The 25,909-nt window shown below is 37.8% G+C and overlaps 1 protein-coding gene across 5 annotated transcripts in view; it reads left to right on the plus strand.

Annotated features, from left to right (window-relative positions):
* Positions 1-25,909, plus strand: part of PHF14 (PHD finger protein 14) — a 281,202-nt gene that overhangs the window by 227,904 nt on the left and 27,389 nt on the right. For 2 of the 5 annotated variants that reach the window (XM_050938592.1, XM_050938593.1), the window contains 2 exons: positions 1,169-1,282; positions 25,618-25,671. The exons of 1 other annotated variant lie outside the window; for it this stretch is intronic. In XM_050938592.1, the coding sequence (XP_050794549.1) occupies positions 1,169-1,282; positions 25,618-25,671 (168 nt within the window). The remainder of the gene's footprint in view (positions 1-1,168; positions 1,283-25,617; positions 25,672-25,909) is intronic. 2 more of the 5 variants (XM_050938594.1, XM_050938595.1) reach the window with 2 other exon arrangements.

A 25,909-nucleotide genomic window follows, 5' to 3' on the forward strand; every position in this document is an offset into this window, starting at 1 on the left:
CACATCTATTAAATGACTGCTCATCTCATGCTAGTCTATCCAGACTCCACACTGCTGATCCTGAGACTACTGAGTGGATAAAACATGTGATACACAAGTCCTTTTGACATTTTTTCTTTTTGTACTTTAATATCTGTTTTATCTTCCTACTTTATATTTTATATTTTCAGCATCTTTCCATGTTTATTGCATCACTTGTGCATTTGCTAATTATAATACTGAATTGTTAAAGCATCTGATGGACTGATTCAGTAAGAACTGTGCACAGTTTTATGTTCTACATCAGCTTTCAATGAGCCACAAAACAGATTTGCATGGGATTTGGATGACATGGATTATACAGTAGGTGAAATGTTTATTGGATCTAGTGCTAGATTTGAGAGCATTCATTAAAAACAAAAGAAAAATGAAATGGACCAGATTCTCTTTTCAGTTACACCTATCTAAATCTATTGGGCCAAATTCAAACTTAATAAAAGTGAACCACAGCTCCCATGGAATTTTTGGATCAAACTCAGTAGTGACATAAAGTGAGGGACAAATTCTGTCCTTAATGGTATTTATTGATTGTCAGAACACCTGTGGTTATTAGTGTACACGTGTCTGTTTTCTCTAATGCTTAAATATGTGTAATTAAGCTTTAAATAATACAGGCAACTAGGATGCAATTGGCAAGTTCTCTGCTTCACTGGTAGGTGGAAGTACTAGTCAGATTGTGTTTGAAAACTTAAGCAATACTTAATAATTACCTCTTAAGTGCCTTGTTTTTCAGTTCTTGTTCTGCCTTGCTCCCAGCTGATTGCAGAATCATGCCTCTACTCATTCAATTCGGAAGAAAATTATTTTTTCCTTTCCACATGAAAGGAAGGTGAAGGCAGGAGAGAAGATAATACTAATACTAATATAGAACTGTATATCTTCAAATATGTACAAACATTTACTAATTCTTACAATACTCTGTGTAAGGTATGTAATACCCCCATTTTATAGATGGAAAAAAACTGAGACAGAAGTTAAATGACCTGGCCAGGTTAGAAGGTGTTTAGGACTTAGGAGTTTCAGACTTCCATGCCTGTATTCAGACCACAGTACCTCTAAAAAGTCTCTCTTTTGTGGAGTACCACTTCAATACACGTCTGAGGGGTCTATTTGTCTCTGTTGCCCTCAGGACTCCGAACCGTCAAATGAAGTGGTCTCAGAGGCCTCAGGTAATGTGGTACCCTCTACCTCAAGAAGCAGCTCTGAAGAGCTGGTAGCGGTGGCACAGAAACATCCAGAAGAGGTAGGACATGCTGTCTCTATTCTATTCCTAAATTTATGTTGGGTATATAGGTTTACTGCAATTTTTCATGCCTGGTCTTAACTTTACTTATAGCAAAGCCTTTGTTAAAGCTAGAGGTCAGGCTGACCCTTCCACACTGTGTCCCTGGCACCTAAGATCTCAGCCCTGCTGCAATGCCTAGGGCCTCAACCAGTGCTGTCCATTAGCTAAGCCCATTCTGTCTACTGTTAACTGAGACTCTCATAATGAATGACTAAGCTTTCCAGGAATACTTGAAAATATTTTGCTCATTCCTTATTTCTCATACATTCATGGCTGCAAGAATTCCTTCAAACCCTGGGGAAGTCAGAAGAAATGGAGGATTTTTGTTTATGTAAAGCTATCGCCAAACTTCTCAGAAGTAAACTTGGCTAGGTTACCTTGGCCATGATCTGAAGGGAATTTCTCCCTCATTTGTAAGGAAAGGAATCTGTTTTAGCCCTCATTAAGAACACCTGGCTGGCACCATATACTATGTACATGGTCTATTCATATGGCCAGGCTCCCCGCTGCTATGATAAAGCCTTGGTCCTCAGTCCCTAAAGTCAGCTCAGCAGTAGCTCCCGCTTGGATAGGAAATCCTCCCTACCTATTGAATGCCATTACTTGATTTTTCCTACAAAAGAATGTACCGTAGATAGAGTTCCTAAAAGGTTCTTTGATTATGTGGCTGACAACTTGGCATTTCTGGTCTCTCTTTCTATGTGATTTTTATGGCATGACAAATTATAGAAATGTTGCTAAAATGTTACAAAAGACAGCAGTTGAGTGAACCCTCAGCACCTCTAAAAAGACAGCATCAGAGTCCACACTGCAGGTGCCAACTTGTGACTGAACTCCATATGTCCTAAGACTCATTCTGTCTCTGAACCTACATCATGGGTACCGTTCCATAACAGGGGAAGTAAGCTTTCTGTAAAATTTGAAATCCTGACCCTGTCCTGTACTGGGAAACATCTTTTTAGGGGATGACTGTTTCCAGTTTCAAAATGTCTTACTGAAATAGGGGTACTACCTCAGCCCATGAGGAGAAACCTTAATTTTCTATTTCCTGAGAGCCCCTAAGAGTTTTAGATTATTCCTTTCCTTACTATAGACCTGTCAGGAAACATTATCAAATGAAGTGGTCATTATCTTGAAACCAGTCCTACTCCTTTCTGTTTTTTTCTGGCTAGAGTCCTCATAAAGAAAGACATAGAATTTCTGCCGTTCAGTATCAAGGGAAGTATGGTTTGTCTAATGTTGGGCCCTTTCTTTAGTCTCCTGGTGCTATTTTTAGAGCTATTTTAATATATTCTGGAACATCCTGCTCTCCCTGATAGTTTTGTCACTATGTCCAGCAAAAAAGAACAGAGTTCTTTACCACAGGACATTCAGTAATTATTACCATTCTGTCTTAAGTGAGATCACCGGTTTACCCCATTTATTTTCTGGCAATACCATTACTTTTAGATCTTAAATTATGATGGTCAGTTTAGCCCACCTAAGTGGTCCCACCCCCAGATCTCAGGACAATATAATACAGATTATTACTAATAATTCTCTATTATGATCTGAATAGCAGAGAATAGCTTGGTCTATTAATATTAATAAATTCTGGCTCCTAATTTCTGGCTTTGCCAGTTTACTCCAGTGATTGGCACTGATTCTGGCACAGTTTCTCGATGTTTCTCTGGCACATATCTCGAATGGAGAGGTCAAGATTAAGAGTACATGTCATGAGATTAGCGGTGGACAGGAGGGGAAAGATGGGTTTCAGAGAAAGGAGTGAATGATGACAGAGAGAGGAAGAGGAAAAAAGAAAAAGAAGGGGAAGATGGATAATTATATGAATTTTGTCCTTGAAAAAGTCTGAAATTCTGGGGAGAGGTACCCTAGTGAGTTCAAGGAGAGGGATGGAAGACAGAGAAATGATGTTAAGGCTTTAGAACTAATTGAGGGTTATATTGTTTAGCCAGCTGGACAAGGGAAGGACAAACATATAGGCAGCCTGTGAGGGAATGAGACTGTCTTCAAAGATGCTCACTATAGCATAAGCAAGACTAGAGAGAGGTGAGACAGGGAGAGAGTTAGGGTTGGGTTTACAGAGGACTGAGTAGAAGAGGAGAGGAACAACAGTATCTTGCCTAATTCCAAGCCCACAACAGGATATAATTGGTGTCAGTTGTACATTGGTAACTCATTGTGAATGCAAATTAATGTGACTTACACATGGAAGGCCTTAGAATCATAGAATTATTTCTAACTGGAAACATGTCTGAGAGGCACTGCTTTATCTTACATCTTCATTAACAATCCTTTCAGTTGACTTTTCTCACTGCAACACTGTCACTGTGTGAATTACACCAGGTAATACTGAGAGTGACATATACCATTTTATCAAGGAATAATATATACCGTAATTTGTGTACAATCTGAATGTGGCCCATAAGGTGCTGATAGGAAGACAGGTAAAAAAACATGTAATCACCCAAAGAGATGGAAATAGAAGAGGGAAACAGAGAAATCAGAATGTTTAATAGGCTGAAGGTTTCAAAAGTATGGCATTAACAGGAGCTGGGGGAGAGCAAGTGAGAAGTAATGAAGATGGTGATCAAAAAGAGGGATGTCAGAATTGAGGGAGGCAGGGATTGAGGGAGGCAGGAAGAAAACAGTTCATGGTGAATACAAACGGTGAAACATCCCAGCCTAAAAGTTACAGATTAGTTTCTATAAACTAGAATTTTCATCTGCCAATGATGTGTCTTTGTTTCAGATACACCAATCTGAATCCAATATTCTTGGGAATTATTTGACATGCATCTGAAGAAGTGGGTATTCACCCACGAAAGCTCATGCTCCAAAACGTCTGTTAGTCTATAAGGTGCCACAGGATTCTTTGCTGCTTTTGTAATTTATTGCTAATTCTAATATTTGTAGCGTGTGTGGCTTCAGTTGGACTATCAGAGTAGTTTTCTGGGAGGGTGTTATTTTGTTGGTTTTGTTTTTGTTAACAGAACTCACAGCAAAATTCCTAGCTTCCCTTTCTCTCTGATTGCTCAAAGAGCTTCACCCTGGGTGAATAGAAGGACAAGGTGGGATCTGCTCCCATCCTACCCTTCTTCCCTCATGATCTTTACTATACTCATGTCTTCTTTCAAATTAGATTGTAATCTCTTTGTGGTAATGGCCATGTCCACATTTATGTTTACAGTGCATAGATAATATAGAGTTCTGAACCTTATTTAGGGCTTGGGATGCTACCACAACACAAATAATCATAAAAAGTTAATAACGTCTTTGCAGTTTGGTGCTTTTGCCTGTTGTTTGTATGACATGAGGGACTAAGGCAGTTACTGTAGATTATAGTACATGGGATGCAGAAACATTGTAGTTAATGCATGATACTGTAAAGCAGTTTTTTTTAAGTTAGAAGGATATGTTGTTTCTGTAGTTTCAACACTTATGCACTTCTGAATAAAATAATCTAAAATTTGTAGTTGTTTTATAATACTATTATACTCACAACATTCATATCACTCACAAAATCCATACTAAACACATAGGAAGTTTTCTGCTTTATTATAATGAAGAGCTGCTGGAGTTAAGATTATATAACTGTTTCCATTATAACACCAGACTTTCTTTTCACTCACCTGTAACTTGCTGAATATGCTCATGCTTATTCTCTGCATGACAGCTTTCTTTTTTCTTTTAAAGTTGAAGCAATTATAGTTCAGCTGCTTTTATGTGAGGAAAGTGGGGAAATGGCACTTTTCTCATTTTATATATAGTGACTGGCCTACGGTCCACGTGGCTGAGGTTTAAAGGATGAAATATGGGATGAGGAGCAGTGTCTTTCATTGTTTTGAGGAAAACCAATTTGGATTCAACAGATCCTGCAAGCTGATCTGCATGGGTAGTAGACCTTTGCACCCATGTGGAGCCGAGCTGACTTCAACAGGATTTTATGTAGGCAGATCCAGCTGCCGAATTAGGTCATATCTTTATAATTCATGTAGTAAGCATGCACAGTAGAATTTTTTACTAAACCCACAAAATGCACACCTTAGGATGTCTATATTATGCATGCAAGTATGCCTAACCTAGCTGCACACTAAATTCAATAGTCCACAGAATTACACCAAACTGACTGGAGCAGGGCTATTTTCCAAATGTTTAACAGAAATACAGACCAAAATATCCTTTTCTCATAAAAAAGAATTCTTGCATCCTGATTTTGAATAATCCTTGAGCTGATAGCCTGACATTTTAAAGTTTGCTTTACATGGAAATAACCCTTCCCTAGTCTTAGCCCCGAAGAAACTGGTTTTGATTTCTCTGTCTTGAGTTTGAAAATCAGGTTTTATTCAGTAGATTTTTGGCAAAACTCATTAGGAGTGATGGTAGTAGTTGCATGGGTAGCTAAATTTGCTTCGAAGTAAACTGACTAGCCACTTATGGCTGAGGTATTTAGGTAATGTTTGATTATGTTCTGTTGTTTGAGAAAAAGTGTGTGATAGTGTAATTAAAGACAATATTTCAATGTGTACACAAGAGGGGAAGAATTTATGTGCGCAACCTTAACTTCAGCATTGCTTAATCATCATTTTCCTAGAGAATTGGGAATAATATTTGCTTTCCATTAAATTGTATTCTGGTGCGTGTTATCTTTCATGAAGTTCTTGCAATGATAGTGTTTAATACAGGAATTTTATCAACCTAATCACTTCAAACTTCACTTGGTACACTCTGTTTTTAATAAGCTGGTGAATAAGAAGAAAATCCTGTCTTTGTCTGTTGGTTCCTTTAAACCCAGGCCTCAGAAAAAATCACATTAAAATATCTCATTCTTCAATTGAAAGTAAAATAGAAACAAATGAGGTATGTTTAATAGCTTCTTTTGACAATCCTGAAGCAAATCAATTTATCACATTGTACTAGTGTGGGCCTAGAAGCTTACAGAGCTCTTCTTCCTGCATGTATGTGTTAGGAAAGCAATACCGATTCAGATAAAATGCCATGCTAGGCTTTTCCTTTTATTCAACCACCAGAATCTTACGAGTTCATGGCATTTAGGTCTGATGCGAAAAGTATGTTTTTGAGCCTTTAGGTAAAATGTAGAATGATGATATTGTAGAATGCAAGCATGCATATTGCCTTTGTATCTGATTTGCTTTCTGACTGCAGTGCTAAAACTACCAAAACTGAACAAAGCCTCGAGATACTGAGCTAAGAAAAGATGAAAATACATGCCCATTAATCTGTTTCTGAACTATTAGGTATTCATTGCTCACAGCATATCTGGATAGAGTGTAGCCTTTTTCCATCAGTAATTCACTGCTGTAGTATAGTGCTCTGTTTTATGGGGAAAGATGTGTTTTGTACTTAAGTCAACTGCTATTACTCATAAGTACTCTACAGGTAGTTTAAAAGGATTATGGATGTTGGCAAGAGTCTTGCCAGCCATTAAAATAATTCCATTTGTCTTCTAAAGGCTAGAGGAGACTTCTACATTATTTCAAATATGAGCAAAGGGAATGTCCCTTATTTTTATGACCACAAATGGCAGCTGACATTTTCTTTTGTTTTTCACTACTCTCCACCCCTTGATCTTTAAATAAAAATTTGTTTTCCAAGTCCCATTGCCTCTTAGAGCTTCAGTAGATTCTAAAGCTTGCATTAAAAGAGCTTTCAAAAAACCCAAACCTGTCAACTTAATCAGCAGAGCCTAATATCCAATCTTATTTTATTGTGTAGGCTTTTTGCCTTTAAACAAAGTGAAATGTGACTTGTTTATATTCACATTGAATCAAAGGGAGTGCTATGGCAAAATGTGTAGCAATACTTTTCTGATACCTTGTCCATCCTCTTAACCTCAGTAACACCAGAAAGACACTAAATAACTATTATTTTGATAAATATCTGTCATATGCAGGTCAGAAAATAATTCAAGGGCCTCCATTAGGTTACGAAGAATAAACAATCGGAAGGGGCAAAAATAATTCATGCACACAAGGACATGCAAGAAAATGTTAAGCAGCATACACAGTACAGTACCTTGACTCTTGCCCTTGTAAATAGACCAGATGCTTTCATTTTTTTTCTTACTTCAAAGACAGTGCAATATTTTCCTTCGGTTTCCTGCAGCTGTCAACTTAAACACCTGTAAGAGAAGAATTATAGTAGACTGTTGCTGGTATTTCAACTATAAATATTTTGTTGTCTCTTAGATGAAGTTAATTGGAAAGAAAATAGAGTTATCCACATAGCATGGCTTGGACTACCTATTTACCCTTGTACACTTCGGTTTTGTTGTTCTTTTATTTAAAGCGTTATCCCACTCTGAAGAGTGACTGTGAGGTTACCTGGTGATTGTGACTGAGCATCTCCATATTACATTTGTTCAGTTTACAAATAGAGATGATTCTTTCTTAAACTGCCAACCTAGTAAACTCTGCCTGGGATCTGAAAGTCAAGTGAGGTTCTTTCCTTCTTAGTTTTCATCATTAGTAATAAAACTTCTGCAGGCCAGATTGTGTCCTTAGTTATATCTGTGTAAATACATTATTTTCTAATTACATCCTTAGCCGCACTTATACAAATTCACTCCTGTGCAGAGGGCCTGTACAAAATCTGTGAACCACTTGTATTGAATTTCAGTGTGTCTGTTGTATGTGGCATAGCAAGAACAGTGTTTTGTAGCAGCATAGAATTTAGAGGTGGAAAAGACATATTAGATTATCCAGGTCATCTCCTGGGTAATGCAGGCTTGTTCTCTGCAGTACTTTTTCTAGGATTTTATCTAGTTTAGTTTTAAAAGATTTAAGTGATGGTACTTCTGCCACTTCCCTTTGGAGTCTTTTCCTCAGCTTATGTACTCCTGTCCAAATCATGCCCCATGGAACACTGCTGTTACCTTTTTTCTTTCTCCTCTTTGATGGTTAATGTATTTAAAAATTGTAATAAATTACCACACCGTGATTGCTGTGCACTTAAACTATTTTCCTGAGTTTATACAAAAGTCAGATACATTCTAATGAGGTCTTAAACCTGAAGCTTAATTGTCAGTTATCTGTGATCTGGCTATTCAGGTGAGGGTGCAGGCTCCTACCGACAGGCCTGTGTTCCAAACTAACGCAGAGGTTATTTATCTATCCAGATTACCTGGTATTCAAAAGGTGAAAATAAGTCTTGTGTCCTATTTCTTTATGATAGGTGTTTGTGGTAGTCTAATGACTTGGTTTCCCATTAATACTTTTCCATTTTAATAACAGAGGAAATTAGCACTATATTATATTTGATATGTGTTTACTTAGGTTCTTGATTATTTTAAGAAGAAATGTTATCAATAAAAAGGAGAAAGTGTTGCCTTTTGCATGACGAAGTGATTGCTTCTGTCAGAATAAACAGGAATACATGGCAGCTTGGCACATACAACTCTGAAAATTATTAAGGCTTAAGCATTTGATTTTACTGTTTGGCTTACTTTAAATACTGTTCTTCAGTTTCTTATTTTTTATCTGATCTCCTCAAATGGCAATGTTTTATGTAATTTCTTAAATAACAAAAACATTAAGGTCACAAGGTAGCTGGAGAAATGTTGCCATATAATTGCTTTTTAAGTTAATTTATTATGCTGGTTTAAGCTATAAATGACCTTACAGAATTATAAAACTAGGCCTCTTGAAAGAACATTATTACTTAAAAAATGAATTACTCCTGTTTAAAATGTTCACAAATCCAAGACATTTGTCTTTATTTAACCTTTTCACAGTCTATGCCCCTCTTTAAAATACACTCAGTCCTATTTCATCTGTTACTTGGGAAGGTATTTAATACATGACTTGGCATCATTTGCATTATACAAGAAGATTAACTTTACAAGCTCGGCTATTAATCTGAGTAGCTCTACATATTGACCTATGAAAGAACATAATTAAGTTAGCTTAATTAAGTTAATTAATTGTCACACTCTGATGAACTTATATTGAGAGGAAATTAAAGGCAAATAGAAATCAGCATTCACTGGTTTGAAATCATATTTTAAAACATTTTACAATGATACATTATATTTAGATGACGAAAGTATCTACTGTGTAATAACCAAAGTACAGGCAATTAAAAAATATTAAAAGCTAAGAATCCCCGGAGTATTAGACTCACTTCCCAAAGCAGACAAAAACAGATCTTGAAAAGTTAATGCTAGGAGTTCAGAAAATAAGTTATTTTTCTATACTCAGTTGTATTTAGAAATTAATTCCACTGTCTATATATTGACTACTCTGAGAAGGATACCGTATAAGCTAGACAACAAGTGTTACAGCCTGATCCCAGATGTATTTTGGTTGGGGAGAGTGAGAGAGAAAGAGGGTAAGCAGAACTCAAACTCAAAAGTACAATGGTACATGTCAGAACAGGAACATTTTTCAAATGCTTTAGAGGAAGGAAGAAACAGGCTCCTAGTGTGTACCCCCTTAACTGCATGTCTGTAAGGAGGAATGGCTGCAGGTGCACTTGAAGGGAATATAAAAGTTTGTAGCAAAAATTCAGTGTAAACATTCTACATGAGGAACATTTAAAAGCACATTCCATCAATCTTTTACATATTTGGATGTACATTGTTGTCTCTTCAGAGAGCTTTCTATTCTAGCAGAAAAAATGGAGAAAGATATAAATGAATGCAACATATTTATTGAGATTCATTCTGCAAGATTAATTGTTTTCACCAATTTTAATTAATTTGTGTATGTGTAATTAATATTTTTATTTTATATGCTTGTTGTGTATAAGCAGCATGTATGAAGTCCTGAAAGGAGCCAGGATTTCATCCTGTATTTCTATTGTTAAAATCATCATTTTTACGCAAGTAAAGCAAATATTTTTCTGGAGGTTTTTGATTGCCAGCAGTTCTAGATAATATTGAAGTGTCATATAGCTGTATTCATTGCACTATGCAAATATGGCATCATTGAAAACCAATGAAATTACAATCTGAAACCAAATTCATTTTAGAAATTAGTTATGCACCACTTTTATATGCAGAATATGCCTATGAATAAGTAGAGAATCCTTCAAAGTAGAAAAATACTTTTCTGTTCCTGAATACTACTATTTCTGTTTCACTTGCAAGTTCAACCTGATGTTTTGAAAACTAGGTGGAGTCAAAAGAAACCCAGTTATGCCTGACTCAGAGAATCAGACTTATCATATACTAGTTAATCGGACTCAATTTTATTCCCTTTCCCCCCCGTTAGACTAGCATCCACAAAAGCTTTATATTGTAACACACTTTGATTTAAAATAAAAATGCTATTATGCTTTGTTTGCTGACCCTTTTAAACAGACCTAGAATGCTTGGCTTCTAGTAATATTTCAACAAGAAACCACTGTTTTATTTTCAGATTAAACCCCTTTAAAAATCACAAGAAATAAGATAAGGGGTTTTTGCTAGAGGAAGAGAATGGGAAATGAAACAGAAAATTAGAACTATTTAAACTCTTGAGTTGGAAAATGGTAGCAACATCTATACTTTGGGGGTAGGTTCTCAACTGTTGTAAATTGTCATAACTACCTTGATTTCAGTGGAGCTATGACAGTTTACACCAGCTGAGAATCTGCCCCTGGATATTTCAAGACTATTGTCACCATTGTCATTAGCAGTTTGCACTCCTATGTGAAGTATATGTTTAACAATTTCTGCCTGGAGTCAATTTCATCTGGTTCCTGCCTTCTAAAACAAATGTATACCTTATTAGTCTAGCTTTTAGAAGAGTTTTGTTATTTCCCCCATTATCTGGTATATTTGAATTAAAAAGTAAGCAATTAAATTATTTGTTCATAGTATCACAATGTGGCATTATATGGTATGAACAAATCCATGATCCTTTTTATAGGCGAAGTATAATCTCAATATGTTTGTTTTTATTTTTAATGTCACAGGTTGAAAATATAATTTGAATGCCTTTAAATCATAAGAGGTGTCAAACAATGAAACTCAAGCATTACTGAAAGTTTCAATGTCATCTTTAAGTTAGTGGAGATAAGAAGAGGTTAGTCTGTAGTCATTAATAATGTAGGTTATATAGATTTCCCTCTCTTCCCCTTCTCGCCAGTTGTTCAGGGTTATCTCGAGACTGCAACATTGTCCCAATACTACCACAGTGCAGATCATCAACAGAAAACGTGCATTTTAAAATACTGTAACTTTCAAGGTGACTGTTCAACAAACAGTGAATGGTCGATAATACCACAACATTGTAATAGACTAGGATCACTGATATTTGTAAGGTTTGTTATGTTTTGTTTTAATAACTATTTTCTGGTGCTTATCTTTTTGATATTCAAAAATATTGTAATTATAAATAATTAAGCCTCAAAATTATATTTTCTGGGGACTCGCAGATCCATTTCAACATATTTCCTCTCCCCCTCCTCCTCTCCCTCTTATAATCCATTTTAGGTACTAATCCTTTTTTTAAGTGAAGACTTTAACAGATTTTTTTGAAGCTATGACTCAACTGTTTAATCTCTCTAAATTTCCTCTCCCCCTGTAATGCTAACAAATTACATGTTTTTAATTTTATTTTGAAATTTAGAACATCATCATAATTGAGTAAAAGAAGACTTAGAAGAAATATGGTGAACAGTAATATTTTCAAATAAATTAGTTACCAAGTATCCAATCCTGAGCTCCTTATTCAAGCAAAACCTTTGCTGAAATCAGTCAAAACCACCACACTATACTAAAGATAATGGACTGCATGGAAAATGTTGTATCCATACCAAACTGAGGCTGTGCTTTGGGATCAAGGCTAAATTGGAGCTAAGATTCATAGATACATAGATTCTAGGACTGAAGGGACTTCGAGAGGTTATTGAGTCCAGTCCCCTGCCTGCCCTCATAACAGGTCCAAATACTGTCTAGACCATCCCTCATAGACATTTATCTAACCTACTCTTAAATATCTCCAGAGATGGAGATTCCACAACCTCCCCAGGCAATTTATTCCAGTGTCTAACCACCTTGACAGGAACTTTTTCCTAATGTCCAACCTAAACCTCCCTTGCTGCAGTTTAAGCCCATTGCTTCTTGTTCTGTTCTTAGGGGCTAAGATGAACAAGTGTTCTCCCTCCTCCTTATGACATCCTTTTAGATACCTGAAAACTGCTATCATGTCCCCTCTCATTCCTTTCTTTTCCAAACTAAACAAACCTAATTCTTTCAGCCTTCCTTCATAAGTCATGTTCTCTAGACCTTTAATCATTCTTGCTGCACTTCTCTGGCCCTTCTCCAATTTCTCCATATCTTTCTTGAAATGTCCTTCCCAGAACTGGACACAATACTCCAGTTGAGGCCTAACCAGCACAGAGTGAAGTTAAGAATGCCTTCTTGTGTCTTGCTCACAACACACCTGTTAATGCATCCCAGAATCACGTTTGCTTTTTTTGCAACAGAATCACACTGTTGACTCATATTTAGCTTGTGGTCCAATATAACCCCTAGATCCCTTTCTGCTGTACTCCTTCCTAGACAGTTCTTCCCATTCTGTTTGTGTGAAACTGATTGTTCCTTCCTAAGCGGAGCACTTTGCATTTGTCTTTATTAAATCTCATCCTGTTTACCTCAGACCATTTCTCCAATTTGTCCAGATCATTTTGAATTATGATCCTATCCTCCAAAGCAGTTGCAATCCCTCCCAGTTTGGTATTGTCTGAAAACTTAATAAGCGTACTTTCTTTGCCAATATCTAAGTCATTGATGAAGATATTGAACCAAGCCGGTCCCAAAACAGATCCCTACAGAACCCCACTTGTTATACTTTTCCAGCAGGATTGGGAACCATTTATAACTACTCTCTGAGTACGGTTATCCAGCCAGTTATGCACCCACCTTATAGTAGCCCCATCTAAGTTGTATTTGCCTAGTTTATTGATAAGAATATCATGCGAGATCATATCAAATGCCTTACTAAAGTCTAGGTATACCACATCCACTGCTTCTCCCTTATCCACAAGACTCGTTATCCTATCAAAGAAAACTATCAGATTGGTTTGACACGATTTGTTCTTTAGAAATCCATGCTGGCTATTCCCTATCACCTGTCCACCTTCTAAGTGTTTGCAGATGATTTCCTTAACCACTTGCTCCATTATCTTCCATGGCACAGAAGTTAAACTAACTGGTCTGTAGTTTCCTGGATTGTTTTTATTTCCCATTTTATAGATGGGCACTATATTTGCCCTTTTCCAGTCTTCTGGAATCTCTCCTTTCTCCCATAATATTCCAAAGATAATAGCTAAAGGCTCAGATACCTCCTCTATTAGCTCCTTGAATATTCTGGGATGCAGTTCATCAGGCCCTGGTGACTTGCAGACATCTAACTTTCCTAAGTGATTTTTAACTTGTTTGTTTTTTTATTTTATCTTCTAACACTAACCCCTTCCTATTAGCATTCACTATGTTAGGCGTTCCTTCAGACTTCTCTGTGAAGATCAGAACAAAGAAGTCATTAGGCATCTCTGCCGTTACTGTTTCTCCCTCCTCAGTGAGCACTGGGCTTACGCTGTCCTTGGTCTAATCTTTCCCTTGCATTCCTGTGCTGCTTGCCTATATTCATCCTGTGTTATTTGTCCTAGTTTCCATTTTTTATGAGGTTTCTTTTTATTTTTTAGATCATGCAAGATCTCGTGGTTAAGCCAAGGTGGTCTTTTACCACATTTTCTAGCTTTCCTAACCAGCGGAATGGCTTGCTTTTGGGCCCTTAATAGTGTCCCTTTGAAAAACTGCCAACTTTCCTTAGTTGTTTTTTTCCTCAGTCTTGATTCCCATGGGATCTTACCTATCAGCTCTCTGAGCTTACCAAAAATCCGCCTTCCTGAAACCCATTGTCTCTATTTTGCTGTACTCCCTTAGGATTGTGAACTCTATGATTTCATGATCACTTTCACCAAAGCTGCCTTCCACTGTCAAATTCTCAACAAGTTCCTCCCTATTTGTTAAAATCAAATCAGAGTAGATGGTACTCTGTTCTTGCGAACTGCCCTTCTGAGATTGTTACTATCTCTGTTGGAATCTTGTCAGACTAGCTGTGCACTCAGAATTCTCCCATCCTTATGCGGAAATGGTTTCCAAGTATATTTAAACCTCAACTGGAAAATGGACCGCTTTCAACTTTGAATTTAACCAAAACTATGGAGATAGGTTCAAATCCAGGTCCTCTCTTCAAAAATTGAATGCATTTAGGTAATGGATTCTAATTTTAGTCCAGATCTAGATTTGATTTATAGATATGGCTATTTAAAAATTTCACATTGAGCATACACCACGGGAAATTTCCTTTAGTCTGCAGGTGCTAATACAGAGCTTGCCTTTGTGACACTTGGTTCCTGTCCCCTTGATGCTGAACCTCTGTAAATACCAAGGGTAATCTCATTTTATAAACCTATTACTACTATTTATAGCTTGTTATACATTCATAGATAATAAGACCAGAAGGGACCACTGTGATCATTTAGTCTGACTTCCTGCATAATGTAGGCCATAGGACTTCCCTCATTTAATTCTTTGAACTAAAGTATGTCTTTTTAGAAAAACAATCAATATTTATTTAAAATATTTCAGTGAAGGAGAATCTATCACAATCCTTCAGTGGTTAATTACCTTCACTGATAATAATTAGTTCCTTATTTCTAATCTGAAGTTGTCTAGTTTCAACTTTGAGCCATTCAGTCTTGTAACTGCTTTGTCTGCTAGATTGAAGATCCTCCTATTATCACATTTTTCTTCCCCATGTAGGTGCTTACAGATTGTGATCATGTCACCCTTTAACCTTCTCTTTGACGAGCTAAATAGATTGAACTCCTTGAATCTGTCACGATAAGCCATGTTTTCCAATGCTCTATTCATTCTTGTGGCTCTTCTCTGAACCATCTTCAATTTTTCAACATTGTCCTTGAACTATAGACATCAGAATTTTGTGGGGTTGTTGGTTCCTGGCAGTGATGGCACAAAGACCCTGCCAGTCTTTCTCAACAGTCAACCACATGGTTCCTTGCAGAGTGCAGCTAAGCTATCTCCTCTAATGTGTGTGACCACAGAAAGTGGCATCTCCCCAGCATGAAAGAGAGAGAGAGAAAAAGCAGCATCTAGAGAACTAAACACAGAGCTGAGATTTTTATTCTAATCCAGATGTGATATAAATTGCTTAGAATTTTTCCCTTAGCTTGTCCATCTGAACAAAGGAATAATACTTTACTTAGCCACATTATAAGATGTTGTGGCATTTGATTGTTCAGTATTGTTAGAGAGATGAAGAGTTGGGAACAACAGGAGCAGAGATGAAAAAGGGGGAAGCAAAAGGAAATAGAAAATGGAACATGAGAGAGAAAGGAGTGGTAAAGTTTTTACTTTATTGTATTTAATTTATAGATTTTTTTGCACTATTGTACTTTCCTGTCAGCCCTGTTTAATATCTGTAGGCTTAGGGGAAAGGTGTGCAAAGTCTGGGAATTGAGGAATTTAAGATACCAATCTCTGCAAAATTTAGATTTTGTTAAAAAAAAGTTTCCTTTTGGTGGTAGGGAGAGAGCCCTGCAAATGAGAACATAGCGTAAACTGATACAGTGTTGTCCCAGAGTTTGTAGACCAGGGGTCGACCTCTATGGCACACGTGCCAAAGGCGGCACGTCAGCTGATTTTCAGTGGCACTCTGCTTCCAGCCTGGGGTTCCGTCTGCCGGCCCCACTAAGGCCACGGCTGGCCTGGATGGACGGAACCCCGGGCCAGTAGCGGGCTGAGCAGGGCTGGTGGTGGGGACACCCGCTGGCAGGGGCCAGCAGACGGAACTCCACACCAGCGGTGGGCTGAGCTGGGGTCCTGGCTGCTGGCCCCACTCAGCCCATTACCAGCCTGGATGGACAGAACCCCAGGCCAGCAGTAGGCTGAGCGGGGTCGACGGCGGGAACCCCAGCTGGCAGGGGCCGGCGAACTGAACCCCGCACCAGCAGCGGGCTGAGCGGCTCAGCCCACTGCCAGTCTGGGCTTCTGTCAGCCAACCCTGTAAATGTAAAATGTATTACTGGCACGCAAAACCTTAAATTACAGTGAATAAATGAAGACTTGGCACACCACTGTTGCCGACCCCTATTGTAGACAATCTCAGAGTCTCTACTGTTTGTATTTTAGCCAGGTAGCAACAAAGTGAAAATACCCAGACAGAAAAGCATCGGCAAAGGCACTGAGTTATTCACAGGAGAAAAACGTATAAAAATATTGCTGACAGAAGGATGGAATACTGGAGACCTCCTCTTACACACATGCATCGTTGCCCCCCCACCACCCCCCACCAAACCCTCCTTCCACCAATGAGAACTAGGAGGCTCTGAGACAGAGGAATCGTCCCTAGTGGAGTTCCTATCTATTCCCCCAGCATCTAAGCTGCATTTCAAAACCATGGCAGCAAGTCCCCAATCCTGGATCTGCAGTCTCAGGGTTGAGCTATGGAGTTAAAAACAGCTGTGTAGACATTCAGACTCAGGTTTTGAAGCTCTTAACCTCCTCTCAGAGCCAGAGCCTGAGTTGCAGCCCAAACTCAAATGTCTACACAACATATCTGTAGACCCTGGCTTGGAGATTCACTGCCACAGTTTTTCAAACAGACTGTAGACATACTGTAAGAAGCTCCTGAGTAGGTAAAAGCGATCATAAGCAATTAGGGGAAGGAGTCCTATGTTCCTTTGTGTTTGTAGACTGTGAACCCCAGCTGGGCTGGATCTTAGAATCTTTGAACACTACTGTAATGCAAATATTTAATAACCTAAGGGCCATGTGAACTTAAAATTCTTTCACATTCTGGCTAGCTAAAGGGTAATGTAAAAGATGGAACCCCTCCATTCCCATGCAGCGTTGGTCACAGAAGAAAACCCAGTACAAAAATCATGAGAACTGTAGGATCAAGCCCCCTTTTTTTTTTTCTGTTCTCATACAAACACACCTTTTTAACTATTCTGTTAAAACATATACAAAAAGCTAGCATACTAATGTTAAGGTTGAGATTTCAACCACTCAGAAGCCAGGAAATTTCAAAAATTAATGTTCCAGTGACATATTCCATATATATAGTGTTTTCTATTCCTTTATCTGTTAAATTTAATCATTAATGAATTATAGTTAGTATTTTTATTGTATAATATGAAATATGGCAAATTTGCAAGGTATCCCAATTAATTTTGCCAGACAGCCTTAACTTTGGACTTTCCACATTGTTTTGGATTAATCTCAACATTGTGTTAATATTAATTTTATTTTCTTTTAATTTAAAACATCATTTTGATCTGAGTTTCATGTGAAAGATAAATTCTTCAGAAAGTCATGAAGTTCTTACTGCATTAATTATCAACTATATTATAATATATTTTCCACATGGTAAACTTATAAATGCTACTAGAGCTGTGGATTTAAATTTTTATTTTTAATTTTATCATTTGTATTATGATTGAACCTAGATTTCACAATCGTGGTCAAGTTCTGTATACACACACAACAAAAAGATAATTCTTGCCTCAGAGAGCTAATGATCAGATTTGTGGATTCAACAAACTTAAAACTTTTTTTTGCAATTTGCATTACTCCTTCTTGCTGCATGTTTTATAACTATATAGCTATAATGGCTTCTGCTTATTTCATGGAGAGAAGGAAATTGATGTGATTTTTTTTTTCCATGGTAGGTAATTTTTTCCCCCCTATCTTTCTCCTGTAGAAAAATTAACTATAGTAAAACTTATACCTAAATGAGAGAAATACACATATGCGCCAATTCTGGGAAGTTTGGCTGAGATGATGCTCTGGAATCTGTAATGGTCACTGTAAATATTTGGATATTGTATAATAGTACATTAGAAATAAAAACATCATTAGGGAAGGTGAATAAATCACTTGCTGAAACAAATGGGTTCCATGTCTAATTAACCAGTGAATCTAAACCTAGAAAAGTATATAAAAGCTTAATAAGTAGAAGATTGCTTAAATAAACCTTTTTCCAGTGTTAAAGTTCTTCATTAACAGACAACATTGCTATCAAGTCATGGCAAAAGTCTGCATCAAGCAGTTCTATCCTCGGTATGGTTGAAGTAAATATCACCAGAAATTATTGGGCTTAAACACATAACATCCCAGTGTGATCAAATTACTTCCTTTTTATTTACTCGATAACCTTAGGTATCCTCAAATTAAAAACTGGCAAATATTTCATGCCCTTTGCTGTTCTAACATTGACACATATAAAATTATTCATCATCCCCTAATGGATCATTTTTATCAGAGTCCTGTGTCTCCTCTGTATATATGGAATAAATATTTATGTTTTCTCATTTTTCTGAACTAGAAGATACAGATAGAATAGGTTTGAAGTGTCAGCTATAATTCATTGCCAGCAAAGAAAGGCCTTACACTGATACTGTGTGGCAGAAAAAAAAAACCCTATCTAAATCATTTCAGCAGCAAGCTTATAACCAAGATAACATCAGTATTTTCCTTCTTGAAAATATATCTATCATAAATTAAAGGTGGTGTTCAGTATTTTATTAAAATGTATGTGACAATTTTAACCCCCTCTTCAGAAGCTTGTGTATGATTAAGAAAACTCTGTAGTGTTTAAAAGGAAGGACAAGTGAAAGTTAAAATGAGTTTGCCGTGGGTTTCCTACTTGTTCTGTAAAAATTTCTTACTTGTTCTGCAAAAATTCTGTACTTAAAAAACAAATGAAACACTGAATTAACAGAATAAAAATAGCGAAGTATGTTTAACAGGGATTTGAGTGCATATGTTTAGCATATTTCAAGTGAAAGATTTATATTACACTTTGATATACTATACGTTTACACAAGTTTGCAAGAGTATTCAAATGTATGCTTTTAAATACATTTGAAGCCTTTTTATTGACTTAGGCCCACATTTTTAAAGGTATTTAAGCATTGCCGTGCTCAGCTTTGCAAAATCTAACTGATTTAAGAGTCTAAATCTTACTTTGCTGCACCTCTAATAATCTTACCCCAAGCCTGCACACCTTTATTGGTGTAAGTAGTCCTTGCATGAATGGTCATTTTAAATCACCAGGAGCAAGGTTTTCCAGGATTGAGATCTTAGTGTGCATTTAAGCAATTGTCCTGGTTTTTTTTTAACATTTATTTATTTATATTGACTTTAATAGCACTGATTGATTTATGAATATCATCACATTGATATTTATAGACATTTTTAGTTGCAGTGCAGTTTTAACAATATTTTGGTAATTGTACTTTTTTTAAAGAGTGATTTGAATGTATTGTGCTCCTGGATCTATTAATAAAGAATTATTGGTTAGGGCAATGGCTCTCAACCTTTCCAGACTGCTCTACCCCTTTCAGGGTCCAGTTTGTCTTGCGTACCCCAAGTTTCACCTCACCTAAAAACACTTGCTTGCAAAATCAGACATAAACATACAAAAGTGTCACAGCACACTATTATTGAAAAATTTCTTACTTTCTCATTTTTACCATATAGTTGTACAATGAATTGATTGGAATACAAGTATTGTACTTAAATTTCAGTGTCTAGTATATTGAGCAATATAAACATGTCATTATATGTATTTTTTAGTTTGTACTGACCTTGCTAGTGCTTTTTATGTAAACTGTTGTAAAACTAGGCAAATATTGAGATGAGTTGATGTGCCCCCTGGAAGACCTCTGCGTACCCCCAGGGATACATGTATCCCTGGTTGAGAACCACTGGGGTAGGGAACATGAAGTATTTTCTCTTTATTTATTTTTATTGAAACAGCATTTTCAAGCTGTGTTGATTTTTGTTTAGGAAGCCTGTTCTGGATTACTAAATATCTTTCTGATGTTGACAGGGTGTTTAAGATGATTGCTTTTTATGTTTTTGACATTTATTCAGTGTCTTTATAACTCAGAAACCCAAACAGTATTCTTACTTGTCATTAGTGAGTTTTATGAAATTAACCCTCTGGTATACCAGTTAAGATTTAATGTGCTAACAAGATATATTAATCAATTTCTAAAGCATCCTACAATAATATTGTATTTTGACTGTTCAGTTATTAGAATGGTAGAACAAGAGGAGGAACGTAATCAGAGATACAGTACTGTGTCTTTGTGAGTACGTCTACACTGCAAAAATAAAAAACCGATGGCAGTGAGTCTCAGAGCCCAAGTCATCTGACTTTGGCTCATGCTAAGGTGCTAAAAATAGCCATGTAGACATTTCCCACTTGGGCTGGAGCCCAGGCTCTGACACCCTCCTCCCTCGCTGGGTTTCAGAGCTTGGGCACCAGCCCAAGTGAGAATGTACACACAGCTATTTTTAGCGCAAACGCAAGTCAGTTGACCCAGGCTCTGAGATGTGCTGCTGTGGGTTTTTTTCTTTTTTGTATTTGTTTTTAGATGTGACCTCAGACTCTTAAGTACTGATGACTGATACAAGTCTATCCAGTTGAGGAGTGCACTTGAAGCATATAATGGCTATGGGAGTCCTGTGAAAGAACAGAAAAAAGAAACCTGCTGGAGCAAGGAGAAATAAAGATTCTCATATTTAGGCTCACATATACAAGGGGGCATTTTCTTTTCGGCTCAGACAGCACGACCATGATGGCATGCCTAAACAGCTAAGGAAGGACCAGAAACTTGAAAATCTACTTCAAATGCAGATACTGTTTTGGGTGTGGAGTCATCTCTCATCTTTTGGGGTGTTTCAGTAAATGAGAAAGCAGTTTGTCTAAATAGTTGTTCAATAAATAACTCGGAATGGGTTCTAATCCATTAGGTAGCCTCCATGGTAACAGAAATTCAGCCACCTAGAAATCTGTCTGCTCGCCACACTAAGAAACTTTTAAGACAGGTCTTTACTTCACAAGGAAGACTGTTCTGTTCATCTGCCCCTGAGAACAGATACCTTTGTCCAGAAGGGGCTGGACCTTCTGCTAATTCTACCCTTGCCTTCTGCTTAGAGGAATGGCAATTCAAAAGATGAGAGGAGATAAGACTCGCATAATATTTTTTCTCTCATACTACTGGCTAATAAAACTGTTTTTCTTAAATCTAGTGGAGCTATCCTGAGAATACTCCCTACACCAGACAAAAAGGCTAGGTCTTCTCTTCTCTATATAGGCCCACATGTGTCTGACAGCCTGGGCTTTGAAAGACGGCTCCTAATTAGAATGTGTTCTCCATGAGAGCAGCCAACAACATCATTAGTAGATGAGTCCTGAAGATGACCCTCAACCTTCAAGTTTAGGTCACCTGGGCAAGATTCTAAAACAGGTAAGAAGCTAGAAGCCTTGGAATTCAAACTATCTTGTAATTCATACATGAAACAAATGGAATTGGGATTCAAGTCCTGAACAATCTAGGCCACACTTTGTCCTTTAGCAGTGTGTTGTATGTGCCCTAATTCATGAATCACTGGATGACCATGCACACATTTCATTGTTACTCAGCATTTAGGCTTTTCACATTGTCAGTGGAATTACAATATCTTCCCCATATGGAATTTACCCATCATCCTACAGTCCCTCAGAAGGACTCCTTTCAAACCCAAAACATCCATTCCTTCTCTACTTGTCTGTCAAGACCTTTGTACTGGTTGATGAAACAAAATTAAATTTCAGAGTTGGTGGTGCTACCAATGCAAGAACCCTAATATATCTTTTATAATGGCAAAACGGTTTCTTAAGCCCTAAAATATTTCCTGACCAAAGTGAATTCCACCTCCCAGAAAATAGTCATCCTTGTACTGTCCAAATCTTTTAATACTTAAAGGGAAAGGTATAGCATAATCTGGACAGGTTCATGGTAATCCATATGTAACTCAACCACACAGCAACAATGAGTTCTGTGGCACCTTAAAGACTAACAGATGTATTGGAGCATAAGCTTTCATGGGTGAATATCCACTTCGTCAACCACACAGAATCAATTGGAAAAATAGCCTATTATATCCTTTCATCTGAAGTGTTCAAGTCAGGGGCTCCAAGTCATCTTTGGTTAGGTAAATAAAGTGTAGTTTTCAACATATAATAAATCAGGGAATAAAAACCTACACCACAAAATCTATTGCAAGATCCACGGCAGAACAGGCCTCTGCTACAACAGAAGAAATATGTAGGAACAAATTCCTTTTGAATCATTTTTCTGGAGGATGAAGTCACAGGTGATTTTATAGCTTTGGGAGCACTCTTTCATGCTCTTTCTGCTTTTAATCTAAAGCTCCCAAGACAGGGCTGCCAGAGAGAGTTAGAGGAAGCTTCTCTTCCTTCCCCTGCACCAAGAGGCAAGACCAGGGTAGGGTTTGGGCAAAGAACTTTAGCCCAGGGAGGATGAAGGACTGCATGTTATCTGGTTTGGGACTTTTTATTACCACAGAAGTTGGACTGTATCATTTTACCGGAATGCTAGATCAGTTGAAATTTTCACATCAGATACTCAGAGAAAACTGTGGAGAAACTGAGGCTCAGCTGTAGCTGACACTGACCAGGTAAGCAATTCCATAGCACTTAGCAAGAGTGCTGAACTGTCTCTGATATCCATGCAGACAAAGCAGTTACAATATGAAGGCCTGGAAGAAAAATTACCCTCTTTCATAATTGTTTAAAATGTTCAATAATTACAGTTGTTGCCTACATTATGTGTCCACACTTCAGAATAAACCCAAGAGATCTAATCTTGAGTTAATTCCTTCATGTTAGCCTGTCAGGATGGGGAGAGGCTACACTACAGAGTGCTGGAGGGTTTCTGTGGTGTCTCGCTGGACACAGTGGCACACAACACAATCATATGTGGCTCTCACACTTCTGGGGGAACATCCCATGGTTCGTAGTACTTCAGTAAACTGTGTCACCCTATTAATACTTTTTTAATTTTATTGTGGGAGAACTTGTCTGTGCTTTCTGGGGATCCTGGGTGAAAATGGTATGAATGGTACCTTATAATGGTAGCTCATTAAATTAAACCACAGCTGACTTGGCATGCTCCAGATTTCTGTCCACTGCCTTTGTTCCAGTGGGTGGCAAGGCATGGCTCCAACATGGAGCAATAGCCTTTGCCACACGTTGTAACTAGTGCAACTCTCAATGTGTCAAGAAGAACAAGGTACAAGGCGTGAGATGCAGTGGTGAGCATTTCTTCAGAATGCCGCAGCATGTTTTCTTAAGGAGCCGAGAAACTGCATGCAGAGCTGGAGGAGTAGAGAGAGAGACAATGCAATTTTTAATGAGTGATAAATCTCCCTATTGTCACTGGTCATTCTGAAGCAGGCCCAGTGGCGCTGAGTGAATTACTTCGTAGATGGAATTTCTAACACATTCCATTTCTATCCATCCTCTTTCAGCATCTCTCTTTACATTTTGGTGTATATTCATGTGGAAATTGGATTAAATGGGACCAAGCATGAAGTCGTTTTACCAAGGCGAACTGAGTTTTAGTGCCAAATTTCTTCTGAAAGGCCACCAGTGAAGAGATTCCAGGTCTTTCTCCTAAGACAGAGAGAACCCATGGGCCTTGGAGTTTAACCTTACCTTGTACAGTTATTGGAGTTCTTTGAGATGTGTGGTCCCTATCTGTAGTCCACTACCTGTCCTCCTTCCTCTCTTCTTTGGATCTGTATCCTAAAAGTTATTCACTATAGAGCTGTAACTGGATAAGCGGGTGATCTGTACCGCCCCTTATGTCCTTGCTTTGAGTATGAGGAGGAGAAGGGCACAGGCACAGACCAACAAACATGCTAATGAACAGTTCTCTGGTCTCAGGCCTATGAAGTGAAAGTGCACCTCAAGTAGGATACAGATAGGGGCCACACATCTTGAAGAATTTCAGTTCCTGTGCAAGGTAAATAACTGCTCTTTGCCACTCTAAGTCAGATTACTTCTGCCCATATGTTGCCTTCTAATTGCTCATGGAGCAATTGTCCAGCTAAAGGAGCTACTAAATGGGAGTCAGGGTTCTTTCAACTAGAAATGACTCCTTTGCATATTTTATAGCTTGCAGTATATTTTATTATATCATGTACCATAAAAACACTTGTTTTCAAATGTTAATTTTTTTTTGGGGGGGGGAGTGGGGGAACTGATGCTTCAAAATTTAGAGCTATACAATTTCTTGCAACAACTGCATTCATTTTATCTATTCTTTTGCTGGGCTGAGGTGGAACAGGTAATTCTCTGCACTGAAAGTTAATACTTTTAAAGCTTTCTGTGCTTTCTTAATATAACAATACTTATATAAAGCTTTTCATCCTTGAAGCTCTTTACGAGAGTAGGTAAGCATTATTATCCATTCTTAACAGATAGGATAACTGAAGCAGTGAGTCTGGCTTTTCCAAAGCCAAAAAGATAATCAGTAGCAGGTCAATATCAGAGCTGAGATCAGAACTCAGAAGTTCCTGATCCAAATTCTGTACTCAGACCGCACCCCTTTCTGCACACAGTTATTTCAGTTATTTGTTTTAGCCCACTATGGGCTACTGGCACTTGTTTAGATTATAAACTGTTATTGTGTCACCTCTCCTCAACTCAGCTGACAGTGCCAGCCACATCTGCCCCTTTGTCAGCTTCTCATACTAAAGTTTCCATGCTCTCCACCATCCTGTCCTTTATGCATGGAATGACCTCCTTGATCTGATCCATAAAGCCACTGTTCTTTCCTCCTTCACATCCCTTCTCTGCAACCAGCTCTGCGGTGAATTGATCAGCTGATAATGGATAGAATGAAGGGCTGTCAGGTATGGTCAGGATTTAGAGTGTATCTATAAAGAGGTATCTAATGTGTATATGTAAAAATGCTTTACTTATTTTGATGATATCCCGTTTCCAACCCATGATATATCACCCGTCTGGGTCCAGGAAAAAAAAATGTGTGTCCATCATTACCCTCATCAATTTGCTTTTATGTTATTTCTCCCTTCCGCATCCTCCCTCCCCCCCACGCAGAGTGTCTTTCTGATTAGACTGTAATCTTTTCAGGACACGCCTATCTTTCACAATGTGTTTGCACAATGCTTGATGCAATGGGGGCCTGTCCTCTGGCTCAGGCCTTATGGCAATCAATACAAATCAATATGGACTCCAGATGCTGCAGATCTCCCCCAAAGTTTTCATAATAATCCATTCTCGATGCACTGATCGTTAATTAAATGTTAGAGGTATATATATGCATTACATGGTCATGAAAAGAGGCAGAACTACTCAATGTAATCTCAACACAGAGATTTGGAAACTATTTCACTGTATTTGGATTGCTTTGGAACCCATTATTTTTTTTAACAGTTTGCTGTGGCTTCATGCAAGACCAGTGGCTGGTGCGAGTTACATCTAATCACAGTACTGTAAACTTACAAAATGGGACTTGTAGGTCTTGGAGGGGGCTAGAGACCTTCCAAGGCTGAGGTCTCGCCTAGTTTTTCTGTCACTTGAAGGAATTGGAGAGAGAATAGCCTACAAACTTCACAGTTTTTCCCTTTTTTAGAAATATCATTCCAAATGTTTTATTTTCTTGAAATTATGTGAACTGAAAATAGCTTAGCCCAGCTGTAGTCACAATGATTAATGTGTCACTGTG

The sequence above is a fragment of the Gopherus flavomarginatus genome, chromosome 2 (assembly GCF_025201925.1).
Source record: "Gopherus flavomarginatus isolate rGopFla2 chromosome 2, rGopFla2.mat.asm, whole genome shotgun sequence".
In the NCBI taxonomy this organism is placed as follows: Eukaryota; Metazoa; Chordata; order Testudines; family Testudinidae; genus Gopherus; species Gopherus flavomarginatus.